The sequence below is a fragment of the Lepidochelys kempii genome, chromosome 1 (genome assembly GCF_965140265.1).
Source record: "Lepidochelys kempii isolate rLepKem1 chromosome 1, rLepKem1.hap2, whole genome shotgun sequence".
Taxonomy (NCBI): Eukaryota; Metazoa; Chordata; order Testudines; family Cheloniidae; genus Lepidochelys; species Lepidochelys kempii.
Genome location: NC_133256.1, coordinates 150,325,376 through 150,339,188, shown reverse-complemented (window position 1 = coordinate 150,339,188; position 13,813 = coordinate 150,325,376). Strand labels below are relative to the sequence as shown.

At 40.7% G+C, this 13,813-nt stretch overlaps 1 protein-coding gene across 8 annotated transcripts in view; it reads right to left on the bottom strand.

The window, feature by feature from the left end:
* PRRG1 (proline rich and Gla domain 1) overlaps nucleotides 1-13,813 on the bottom strand; it is a 49,127-nt gene that overhangs the window by 22,354 nt on the left and 12,960 nt on the right. For 2 of the 8 annotated variants that reach the window (XM_073358146.1, XM_073358136.1), the window contains 2 exons: nucleotides 10,949-11,076; nucleotides 8,656-8,705 (listed from right to left, as the gene is read on the bottom strand). In XM_073358146.1, coding sequence (XP_073214247.1) covers nucleotides 8,656-8,665 — 10 coding nt within the window. In that variant the 5' untranslated portion in view covers nucleotides 8,666-8,705; nucleotides 10,949-11,076. Of the gene's footprint in view, nucleotides 1-905; nucleotides 1,066-8,655; nucleotides 8,706-10,948; nucleotides 11,077-13,813 lie in introns of those variants that run through there. The other 6 variants (XM_073358163.1, XM_073358156.1, XM_073358168.1 and 3 more) reach the window with 4 other exon arrangements.

Here is a 13,813-nt window from a genome sequence, read left to right as displayed (position 1 = left end):
ATCGCACTACAGTACTTGTATTAGGTGAATTGAAAAATACTATTTATTTTGTTTTTTACAGTGCAAATATTTGTAATAAAAAATATAAACTGAACACTGTACCCTTTGTATTGTGTTGTAATTGAAATCAATATATTTGAAAATGTAGAAAACATCCAAAAATATTTAAATAAATGGTATTCTATTATTGTTTAATAGTGCAATTAGTTGCGATACATATGCACGTTAATTGCAATTAATTATTTTAATCACTTGACAGCCTTGAAAGGCATTGTGTTTAAATAGTTTACCTATCTTAGCCATTCTTTTGGGTGCCCAATTTAAGATATCTTAAAAGATCATTTTGTAGAGTCTGAGTGCTCTGCGTATCAAGTCCATTTACAGAAGTCCAACTTTAACACCCCAAACTGATGCACTTAAAAATCAGTCTCTTGAAAATTTTGGGTCCATCAGAATGGTTACAGTATTAAACCAAGACAATGGAAAAAACAAACTGTTTTCTTCATTTGTATTGTTTGCTCCCCATTTTGGTATTCCATAAAAAAATGTTAGCTGTAGAAGATAATGAAGAAAAACAAACAAGAGGTAAATGGACACAGCCAACTAGTTTTCAACTTGTTTTTGGGTTCATAATAGAACAAGAGTCTAGGGGTTGGGAAGAGAGAAGTTAATGCTAGAAATCACTAAAACAAATATTTAAGTAAACAAACTCAGTCTGGAATGTATTATATCAAAAGTGTGTATTACCATCCAATAGGTCAACTACACTTAGTATAGTGAGCACATATTTAACTTTAATGGAACTTTCCAAATCCAGATTCCTAGGTAGAAGAACAACTTGCGTATTCAACTTTGGAGAAGGAAGGGAACAAAATAGGTGTCCCATACCCCCCGCTATCTCTCACTTATGTAGCCCAGTTCCTGGCTGAAGTCCCATGATGTGGAAGCTTGATCCGGTCTGTCAGAAAATGGGCACTGCCAGCTCTGAAGGGGATCAGCACCAGCTAGAGCGAATCTGCCATCCCTTGCCTGCTCCTCCAAAACGGAAATCCAGACCCTAGAAAGCTGGAGTGTTGTTGGAGAAAGAGTGAGAAAGAAATCAGGGGCTACGTAAGTCAGTAAGGAAGGAACAGGAGCCAGCTGTCCCCTATTTATAAAGGAAGACAGGACAGAAGAGAGAAAGGACTGGAAGTGAAGCTGCTGAGTGGGTGCTAAGCAAGACACAGGAAAGGTAACTACTCTAAAGGGAGATGAAGCATGAAGACAGTTTATTTGAAGGGACAGATTCCTGTTCCCGTCCTCCCTCATCTCCCTGAAGCGGTGCTATATTTAACCATTTAAAAAAAAATTTCACAGAATACAGGTGGAGTAAATATAACCTACACTATGTGAGCGTGAATCTGTCTCATCTTCTAAGTGGCTAGTCCACGTAAGAGTTTAATAGCACACTACTTCTATCTGCTAATGGAGACACTATTTTCGATCCAGTGGTAGAAGCTTATGCTCATACAGTTATAGGTTCCCAATAAAAACCCCACTGATGGCCTGAGCAAGTGGTGATTATGCAAACATCTGAAGAGGAGGTAAATTCTGGTTGTTGATTATACAACGCATTTTAGTGCCTGTAATCCTGTGTATCAATTACAGAATTCTCGGATTCTGTTTACCGACATACATGCTAGATGTCTCAAATCGTTCATTTACTCCTGTGGGAACTGTGAACCACTGCGCAATGGAGAATTTTGCAGAAATTAATGTTATGCCTGCAGAATTTCCCTTCCCCCACAGAAATGGGCTGCAGTGCTGCTGGCTGCCACTAGGGGATGCTGGACCCAGCAGAGCCCAGCTTGCACACAGAAGACACTGCCGGGGGAAGGAGAGGGAGCTAGAAGGTTCCTGGCAGCTGCAGTTCCCTGCATGCCCTGAGAAAAGGGACAGTGGTGCACACGAAACCACACAGGCCTGGGACCCAGCATCAGGTTGTTTTTTCCCCTCTGGATCCCTGGAGGGGAGAGGGGCTGCGGGTATCTGGGCAAGGGGGGACCCCACGGCTGGGCTGGGGGTTGGTGGGAGAGGGTGTGTGTATCTGGGCCGGGGGGCCTGCAGCTAGGCTCTGGGGGTGCAGGTATTTTCCATGAAATACTAATCTATTGATTAGGCCTAGGTTTTTAAGTAGTGGTTTAAATATTTCAGAATGAGCAACTTTCACTTAACTTGTAGCATAAAATGTATCACTTCTGTTTCAAGTGCACCAACAAGAACAGAGATATTAAAATAATTCAATATTCAAAAATGTTGGATTTATGTCTACTTGTAACATGTAGCTTAATTAAAATATTTTGGTTTCTCTTCCCTCCCATATCACAAGAACCTGTATTTTAGTGATGTAGAAAAGCCCATTAAGAAGCATAAACCAGATGCTTTGTTGGCATGGTAGATATGTAATGATCAGTCCGGCTCACATATTGTCACAGACCATGGCAGGTGTGATAGAATGAAGCAGAACTAGTCTGATGCAATACAGTCACTCATGTGTTTATTAAAGTCACACAGTTCTGTGATACTTCAAATCCCTACTTAGAGATCAATATAAACATAGAAAACACCACACAAAAAAAAGTGTTCTTGTCAAACCAATCTCGATGAAAGTTTATTTTTCTCCTGGAGATAGTGATAACTGAGAATCAGTCACCACCCCAAGGCTTGTACAAAGAGATAATGGCACTGTATTCTGGGACCAACTTGCCATATTAGTAGTCTGTGGCCACTGTCATAAACATACAGCTGCATACTAGTGCAAACATACTAGTTTGCAGATAATCTTTTGTGAGATGCCTCAGATATCTTAAGTGACAATGCCGCTGAATTCATTACTATTATTATTGCAGAGCTCAAGATAAAGAAAGAACTGTACACTCTAAGCATCACTGTCCAGCAAGTCCAGGATCTCCAACATGAAAAAAGGGGAGATAATTATGTTTGTAGCAGCATGGATGCATAAAACCAAATATTTTTAACGTGAGTGTCAGTCACTGCTCTTTTGGCATCAAGTTAACTGAATTTGGCAGTCTGTAGCTACCATTCAATCAAAATAATTACCATAAGCTGTTCTCTGGTTTACACAAAAATATGGCACTAATATCTCTACCACCAGAAGTCCTGGGAGAGATGCAGTATGAAGGCAACTTGTTTGCTATTCCAGCATCAACAGGTAATTGCAGTCTTGTAAACAACCATATCCTTGCCATGAAGCCTGTGAACACTAGTCATCTAGAAGTATCTCTCTTTTCTAAATAGTTAGAATTATCCCTCCAAGAAAAAAAAAAAAGCAGCGAATTCTCTCTAGCATCAGGGTCTCATCAAGAACAAATAGAGAGGAAAAGGGAAATTAAATTAAATTGAAACGGTTGGTAGTAATGTAGGAAACAGTGTATCTGTATGCATTTTACTTGTAGACAGAGGACAAGGAAAATTAAAGTTAAATTCCTGGTGTTACTCAGAATATCCACAAAAATGAATAAGTGTTATTAAATAAATACATCTATTTTGTTTGAAAAAAGTGTTACTATTAAAACATTAGCGGGGTTTCATGTAAGCAGCTACAAAAACATTTTGAAGTCAGTTATTAATTCCCACTGCTATTATTAAATATATATATTTGTAATAAGAGCTCACTCTATAATACTACTGACTTTATTGTCAGTTTTATTTGTGGTTTTTCGACTGCCATGGAAATTAGTGTAATGCCATAAATTTGGCATTATGAATTTTACTCCTATAGTCTTAAGTGAAAGTGGGCTGGGAAACAAATATCAAGAAACTGGCAAATGTGACATTCATGCATTATGAAAACCTGGACAGTAAGCAGGATTTGCTTTATGCCCTATTTGAAAGCTTCCCTGCACGTTAAGACCATAGAGCAAGCTCTAAAAGGTCACTACACATGCTAAAAGAATGAAGTTGCACCATAACCAGCATCAACATTCCATGAGTCACATAGCCCAAATTATATCAGTCCAATTTCAGCCCAGACAGATGGCATTACTTTCACCTCCTCACCACTCTGTATGTCTGTGCAGACTTGTTAACAGCAGTAGCACTCTCTGCACAGCATGCTAGGAAATAGTAACTGGAAATACTGATCCCAGTGAAAGGCAGAAACGAGCAGGCATCCAGTTGAGTTCCTAGTGGACTTGAGATGTTTTCATTATTTGCCATATGTTGGAACATTTTTAAATAATGCATATTTTTTACTTTTAATTGTATCAACTTTCACTACTGTATGGTTTCTGGGTTCTGCTCATTATGGAAGTCCCTGTTGTAAATTACAAGGTTGTATACATCTAATAATCTCCACTGAAATGGACACTAACAAAAATCTGTCAGGCAGATGGAATTTTTCTAGATCCTCACAAAGCTATGTTTATAAACAAAAACAAGTCCATTTCTTTAATACCTGCTTCTTAAGATTTCTTAAGGCCTAATACCCACATACCCCCACATCTGCAAATGGTGGAAAGGCAGAACCTGTGATTCAAAAGCAGAATCGATGAGTGTAAGTAGCATAGATGTGGGGAGAGAGTAACTGCTTTTTTTCTTACTTTGCAGTTTTTTTTATGGTCATCTGGAGAGCTGCATTCATATCCCCGGAGAGACCCCCACACTCCCAGCCTTTAAACTTTTATACACATGTTTTACATGTGGACTATGATAGGGAAGTAGGGTGCCACAGGAGTGGAGCTGTAAGAGAGGGAGTTTTGAGTGAAGGCATGGGGATGATCAGGGATAATGAGCTGGAGGATGTAGGGTTGTGTGTGTGGGAGGAGGGGAACAAAGTGGGGCCTGAGCTAGAGGGTTTCAGAGTTGAGGGAAAAAACTCCTCTAGCCATAAGAAGTTCATCAGAATACAGACCCTATCCCCTACACTTCTCTTCCTCTAGCCCACTGCACTCAAGAAGCCAAAGCAGCAGTAACACTGGAATTCTTCAAGACAAGGTCCCTTAGCACAGAGGAACTGAACTCCCCCTCATCTCCTCTCTGAGCAATCACCTATTTTCTTCCCTTCGCCAGAACACACCCCTGCTGAACCCCACATATCCCAAAAACCAGGTCAATCCTTCCCTCCCACTGACGAATCAGACTGAAAACTGCCTGTGAAAAATCAAAAATAAAAGCATTGCATTTTTAAATTTGAAACTGCAGCAGTTTACAGATTTGAGCCATTCAGTATGCTAAGCTTGGTGAAACTCATTTAGGTCCTTCTCATGACTTATCTAACCCCACTCCGATTCATCAACATCCTTCTTGAATTGTGAACACGAGAAGGGGAAATAAGAGGAAATAACCCCCTATATGTTTAGTTTTAAATTTTCAAAAAGTGGCTGCGTTCTGAGATCTTACCAGAATACATATGTATGTAAAGTCTGAAGCTTGTGGGGGGAATATGCTTGTTTAGCTAGATGAATTCAAGGAAGAGAAAAGGCAGGGCAAGATTTCAAAAAGGGAGGATAAGATGTTTCTCCTGCAAATTCATTTCTTTAGGAAAAACAAAGTTTAGTGAAAATGTAATTGTCCCTAGAAGAGTTATTATGCCAAGTTTTGAAATTAAACTCAGCTAAAGTATGCCACAGAGGAAATTTAGCCCTGCTTTCAGTGGAAGTCGCAGTGCAATCTTAGCTATGGAGCCCATATTTCAAACCTCCAAAACTGAACTTGTATATTCAGTATTTATAACAACTAGTACATGTATTCACAAAAAGAAAAGGAGTCCTTGTGGCACCTTAGAGACTAACCAATTTATTTGAGCATAAGCTTTCATGAGCTACAGCTCACTTCATTGGATGCATACTGTGGAAAATACAAAAGATGTTTGTTTTTATACACACAAATCATGAAAAAATGGGTATTTATCACCACAAAAGGTTTTCTCTCCCCCCATCCCACTCTCCTGCTGGTAAAAGCTTATCTAAAGTGATCACTCTCCTTACAATGTGTATGATAATCAAGGTGGGCCTTCTCCCTCCCCCCCCCCCCAAACCCACTCTCCTGTTGGTAATAGCTTATCTAAAGTGATCACTGTCCTACCAGCAGGACATTGGGATGGGGGGAGAGAAAACCTTTTGTAGTGATAAACACCCATTTTTTCATGATTTGTGTGTATAAAAACAAACATCTTCTGTATTTTCCACAGTATGCATCCGATGAAGTGAGCTGTAGCTCACGAAAGCTTATGCTCAAATAAATTGGTTAGTCTCTAAGGTGCCACAAGTCCTCCTTTTCTTTTTGCGAATACAGACTCTGATACATGTATTCATACACTGCAATGTTATAACGGACCACTAGTCACCTAGTCTGACTTCCTGTCTAGCACAGGCTACAGAACTTCTCCAAAGTAACTCCTGGCACATATCTTTTAGAAAAACATCCAACTTTGTTTTTAAAATTGCCAGTGATAGAGAAGTCACTACAACCCTTGGTAAATTGTTCCAATGGTCAATTACCCTCATTGTTGTAAATTTACAATTTATTTCCAGGCTGAATTTGTCTAGCTACAATTTCCAGACACTGAGTCGAGTTATACCTTCCCCTGATAGGTTGAAGAGCCTTTTAGCAAATATTTGTTCCCCAAGTAGGTAATCAAATCACCCCTTAACCTTTGTTTTTTTCAGCTAAACAGTCTGTGTTTTTTGAGTCCATCACTATAAGGCATGTTTTCTTCTCCTTATATCATTCTTGTGGCTGTCTGAACCCTCTCCAATTCATCAACATCATTGAATTGTGAACACCAGAACTGGATATGGTATTCCTGCAGCAGTCGCACCAGTGCCACATACAGAGGTAAAATAGCCTCTCTATTTTTACTTGACATTCCCCCATTTATGCATCTAAGGGGATCGTATTAGCCCTTTTGGCCACAGTGTCACACTGAGAACTTACGTTCAGCTGATGATCTACCGCACGCACATTTTTTTCCCCTTAAATCAGAGTCACTGGTTCCCCAGATCAAGTCCCCCCAATCCTGTAAATATGACCTTAATTCTAGATATACACGTTAACTATATTAAAATGCATATTGTTTGCTTGCACCCAGGTTACCAATCTAGGTCAACCACACCCCCAACGTTTCTGTCATCTGCAAACTTTATCAGTGAAGATTTTATGTTTTCCTCCAAGTCATTCTTAAAAAACAATAAATAATGTAGGGCCAAGAATCAATCCCTGCAGAGCCCCACTAGAAACACATCCACTCGATTATGACTCCCCATTTACAGTTATGTGTCATGCTAATTTTGTATCAAGGTTTGTTTGTTTTTTTTAAAGAAGTCAAGTCAAACGTCTTACAGAAGTATTAAGTATAATATGACATCAAAACTATTACCTTTATCCACCAAATTTGTAATCTCATAAAAAAAGATCTCAAGCTGGTTTGACATTATCTATTTTCCACAAACCCACGGTGACTGGCATTAATTATATTACCGTCTTGAGTCCCATACGAGCCACTCCATTATCCTGCCCAGACTCAATGTCAGACTGACAGGTCTGTAACTATCCAGGTCTTCCTAGTCACCCTTTTTAAATACTGGCACATTAGCTTTTTTCCAGTCTTCCAGAACTTCCCTGATATTCCAAGACTTATTGAAAACCAAAATTAACAGTCCAGCAAGTTCTAAGTGAGCACTTTAAAAAACTCTTGGATACAAGTTATCTGGACCTACTGATTTTAAAATGTCGAACTTAGCAGCTGCTGTTTAACATTCTTCTGAGATAATATTGGAACACAGAGTGTCATACTGTAATGACTACATCTGTTTCCCCCCCAAATACAGGACTGAAACATTTATTGAACACTTCTGTGTTTTCTGCATTACTGTTGATAATTGTATGATTTTCCATCTAGCAATAGACTAAATCCATTGTTGGGATTCTTTTGGATCCTAGTATTCTTTTAAAAAAAAAAAAATCACCTCCTTATTGTCTTAACTGTTCTGGCCACAGATTTCTCCTTGTTTCCCTTTGCTTCTTTTATCAATTTTCTACAAATCCTAGCTTCTGATTTATATTACTATTCACTTTCCCTTTCTTATATATAGTTGTTTATCTTTTATCTGGCTTATTAACCAGTATAGCCTTCTTTCGATTGTGATTTTTTTGGGCATCAAGTAAAGTGTTCTTAAACTATTCCCTGTTATTCCCTTTTTTCCTGTTTAATTCTTCCTCCCAGCTGATTTGGCTCATAATTGTTTTCATTTTTGTGAAACGGGGCCTTTTAAAGCACCAGGTGTGGACTTTATTCAATTTTCACTTTTTAAATGTGATCAAGTCAACATCACTATACCTCAGCTACCACAAATTTTTAGTTCTGTGACCAGTTCCTCTATCTGTCAGGATGAGGTTTAATGTAGGATGATGGGTGCCTCATATCAATCTCTGGCAGAAAGAGAATATGTTTATTATTTCTCTTCAGGACAAAGGAAGCTTCCCTTCTGCTTGGAACAAAGACAAATTTTATTAAGACAAAAATCAACATTCCAAAAAGCTACTAGCTGAAGACTAGGTTTCTGTACTTTTTGTTTTGGAGTGTGGAAAAGTCCTCCTTTAAATGGAATAACTATAGAAATATGCATACTCAGCATTGCTTAAATAAACACTTACCACTGCCCATGTTTATCACTGCCCAGGCAGGGAACTGGCAAATGGAGAGTCTGTAACAAAAGGGGGGAAAAACTGCTGTCAATTTTGTAAAGAATGATTAACTGGGAAACACTCTTCCTAGCAGAAAAGAATACTATAAACATTCTCTCCTACCGGAGTTGGAAACATCCAAAGCCTGGTGACCAAGTCTAACCTCTGCTTTGATATTTTAGTGTCACCAAATAAAGCCTACTTTTAGTATTTCAAGAAGAAACTATCCCACTATTACACAATTCTTGTTAAATGGTGAATGCCTTGTGAAAAAACTTAAAAAAAACAAAAACATATTTAGAAGCAGTTTTATTACTACTCAAAGATATTGACATAAAATAAAATCTGCTTATGAATTCCATCTATTCTGCATAACCATTCTCTATGTAGCTTAACTTGGCATTTGTTATGCTCTCTGATGAACTTATTTATCCCATATATTCAGTATGTTACATTCAGCATGGTGAATTAAATTATTATTTCTGGCCCATGGATAGGGGCTACAAAGTTAGGGGAATATACAATGCCTGATCCAGTGAGGATCTTCCAAAGATGACAATTTGTAGACAAACAAAAATCAAAAGTAGAAGAAGACATGTAACAGACATTGGACCTTGGAGCAGATGTAAGCAACCTAATGTGCCGGTTACGGTCCTTGGGCCCTTTAAAATGAGAGATGTAGTTGTGTAGGGCACATGAGTAGGAGTAAGCATGTGATCTACCAAACTTGCATGTAATGTGTCATACCTCCCAGGCAGAGAAGCAGACAGGACAGACCCAGGGTCAGGGAAGGACCAGGGAAAGGGCTCTCTGCACTTGTCAGGCAGAAGACCTGAGAAACACCTGCTGGGAACAGAAGCCAGCTGGGGGAAAGCTTCAGCTGTGAAGGGAGGGCTGCGAAGCCCTGGATACAAGGGCAAAGGGACAGTGAGACAGTTTTGGGTTTCTTGTTGTCATTTTGAATCTTTGTTTCCATGTTTATGAAGAAAAAGCTTGAGTGAAAGAACTGGGAGGGTGCAGTTGCTTAGACCAGGATTTCACCTTTTATGGTTGGTGTATAAGCCCACCAGCTAACAGACCATAAATAACAAACAGCTAAACTTTGAATTAATACAGATTACTGTTGCATTCAGCACTTTGAAAACAAATTATGCAGGGTAATTTTAGGCCTACCACAGTCTGTCCATTTATACCAAATTGCACACATTTAACACATGTAATCAACTACCATCTTTTTTAAATGTCCTATAAGTGTTATACAACAATTACTTACCTGTTCCTTAACTCTCTTTCTTTGAGATGTGGGTACAGATACATATTCCACTGAAGTAAACACATTTGCATAGAAATGTATTTTGCTCAGGTGTGTTTGTGCTTAGTGCACTGGAGCCGGAGACTTTTCCCTCCCCAGCAATACCTGTTGGGGCGGCACACATGGCCTACACACCCGCGTGGCCACCTCCGAGGCTAAATAGAGCTGTACATGACCTCCCCTCAGTTCCTTCACACCGCAGGAGATGGCCCAATGTTCCAGTAGAGGGGGATCGGAGAATGGGTCACAGAATACACATCTGCACCCACATCTCAAAGATCAACAGTTGCAGAACAGATAAGTAACCATGTTTTCTTCTTTGGGTGGTTCTAGATGTGTATTCCATGACTCACAAGCAGTAATGTACAGTGTAGGTTTCTGAGTCTATTTAAATAAGGAATGCAATACCAATTTGCCAACATTCACATCCGCCCCGGATGCAGGTGGGAGGGTCTCAGAGGCTGGGCTTGAGCCCGGAAGTCTACACAGCAATGAAAGAGCCTCGCAGCTCGAGCCCCGAAAGCCAGAGTTGGCTGGCATGGGTCAGCCGCGGGTGTTTCTTTGCTGTGTAGACATACCCTCACAAGCCAGGCCATAGCATAGAGGCTATTTGGGTCTGGATGTAGTATTCAACCTTCTTCTGTGACAGTAGGTCTTGAAGGAGAAGCAGAGTATGAGATGGTTAAACTGAAAGATTGTGAAGGTCCAAAAAACCAGCACTGTTTTGGCCAGGCCAGGGCTGTTAGGATTAACCTGATGTGGCCTAGTTTGTCTGTGAATGACCTGTGGAACCAGAGGGATTGGGGAAACTCATATATTCACCCCAGTCCCCACTCCAACATGAAGGCAACAGTGAACGAGCCCAGACTGTGGTCCACTTGAGAATAAAATTGGTGATGCTTCTTGCTGTCTTTTGTAAAAATACAAATTGACTTCAGGAATGCCACTCACCCGAATAATACACCTCAGGAGGCTGGTTTTGAGAGACCACCCGTGGTTGTTGGAGAATCCCCTCCAGAAGAAGTCAGCTAGCTGATTCTGTACACCAGGTAAGGGTGCAGCGATCGGAGTGACGTCCTCTGTGATGCAAAATTCCCAAAAGCTCATTACCACTTGGCAAAGCTGATCAGATATGGCATAAGTAGTCAACATTTGGACCGGCAAGCCCTTGATGTAAGAGAGAAAGGATCGGGGCAAGCTGTGCGAACTGCCCGCAACTCAAGGACATTGATATGAAGATTCAACTCCTGTTCTCTCTAGAGGAGATGGCCATGTATACTCTGTTACATAAGTACAAGAAGCCACGTGGCCTACCAACTTAAGACAAGTCCAAGAAATGCCAGAGGGATGAAACCTGAGCAACATGCATAAATTGTAAATCATTTGAAATTACTATTGGGGAACAGTAGTCAAACTCAGAATCAAATAAAGCCCAATGAACTCAAGTCTCTAAGAGAGAGAGTGTTGACATTTTCCTGTTCAAAATGAGTCCCAGATGACTGAATAGCAGATGATGAACCTGACATGGCAATGAACCTTGTCCTGGGATGACTCCTGAACCAGCCAATCAAATTAAGGGAAGACACGGATGAGGCACTGATCACAGGCCAGGGGAAGTACCCTATACTGAAAAAGAAAAGGAGGACTTGTGGCACCTTAGAGACTAACCAATTTATCTGAGCATGAGCTTTCGTGAGCTACAGCTCACTTCATCAGATGTTTACCGTGGAAACTGCAGCAGACTTTATATACACACAGAAATCATGAAACAATACCTCCTCCCACCCCACTGTCCTGCTGGTAATAGCTTATCTAAAGTGATCAACAGGTGGGCCATTTCCAGCACAAATCCAGGTTTTCTCACCCTCCACCCCCCCACACAAATTCACTCTCCTGCTGGTGCTAGCCCATCCAAAGTGACAACTCTTTACATAATCAAGTCGGGCTATTTCCTGCATAGATCAAGGTTTTCTCACATCCCCCCCACCCCCATACACACACAAACTCACTCTCCTGCTGGTAATAGCTCATCTAAACTATACTGATAATTGCAGCTTCCGATCACAAATCTGAGAAATCTCCCGTGACTTAACACTGCCATGTGAAAGTATGCATCTCAAAGATCGAGGGCAGCATACCAACAGTTGCAATCTAGGGACAGAAAAATCAATGTGAAATCTTGTTTGCTGAACTTGTTGAGAGCCCGAAGATCCAATAGGGGCATCAGTCCTCTCTAAGACTAGAGGATCAGAAAATAGCAGGAGTAGAAAAACCTGCCCTTGAAACTGCAGGGGAATTTCCTTTACAGTCCTCAGGGAAAGCAGAGTCCAAACTTCTTGAAGTAGTACTTTGACCTCTTACTGCTAACCGGCAGAGGGCACAAGGGCTGGATAGGGTTTTACAGAGATCCCCTGGGTCAGATATATGCAGAATAATTCAAAGAGTGACATTTTAGGTCTCTAACCCACTGGTAGTCATAATCACTGTGAAATATATGTACATATAATATTTAAGATGTTATGTATCTATACTGAAAAGTATGTTCTCAGGGTCTTGGATTTAAGACAGGTACACTAGGAAGTGATATGCCTTGCACATGTTCCTTTCAGACAGGACGTAATAGACACTATCTAGTCATGTGTGGACTCACATTGTAGGCCTATTTGCATAGTTACCCCCCCCCATACACACACAATTGCAAAGTCTGAGAGAGGAAATTCACAGAATAAAAACAAACAGCACAGAACATCCTGTCTATGACTAAAGACAAAGGATTGTTAGGGAATATCTGGGGGTACAAGGAAACACACAGGAGGAAATACACTCCTCCCTCACCGAGGAGACAAACTGACACAGTGTCAGTCTCGTGAAGGGAGATTACTGTCAAGCCGGGCTGTAAAACACTGCAAGGACTTTGGGTGACTATTACTCTAGGACATGAAAGTATCTAGTTAATTAAGTCTAAGCTCTAGAATGAGGGAAGTTCCCTTGAGTTAAGTGCTTGTCCTGCAGGTGAACGGCAGGTGGCAGGGAGGTATCTCAGAATCCTGAGTTCCCCCAGGAAGCATTACAGTTAGACTCAAGAGATGGGTCCCTGAAAGGGGCGAGGGAAGGATGGTGGGCAGGAAGAATGGAGAAGAACTGGAATTAATATACCAGACCCACTGTACTTAGGACCCACTTCTCTGAGGTTGTTACCTCCCAACTTCTGAGGGATGTGACTCTGTCCCCAAAGGGGATAAAGGGACAGAAAGACCACTGCTGATCATATCACTGTCCTCAAAGAAGAAGTCAAAAGGTGTGTTTCCCTACAGCAGGGGGAGGGTGAGTTGATTTGTTAAAACTGGAGTTAGATGACCTCCTCTTCTGAGGCTTGTATCTCCTTGTTGAGATGTCATGTTGCCTCGGAGGATAGAAGAGCTGTCTCTTTGTTGACTACTGCAGTAGAGACTTAAGTCACATTGCCTGGTGGCTGGACAGACTCCCAGTGAACAGAGGGTAGCAAGTGAATCTTTAAAGGAGTGCAACATCTCATCGGCCTTCACTGAAAACAAAAGACTGACCATCAAAAGATAGGTCTTCAATAGATGGTTGAATATCTGGCGTTAAACTGGAAATACATGACCAGGATGCCCATCTCATAACTGCAGAGGCCACTGCCCTGGAGCAAGCATCTGCAATGTCAAGAGTGGATTGGAGTGAGGTTTTTGCAACCAGCCAACCTTCTGCTAGGAAAGCCAGGAACTCCTCTTTTGTGTCATTTAGCGATCTAGATATTACCTCCCACTTGAGAAAAATCATGTTCTGCTAACAGAG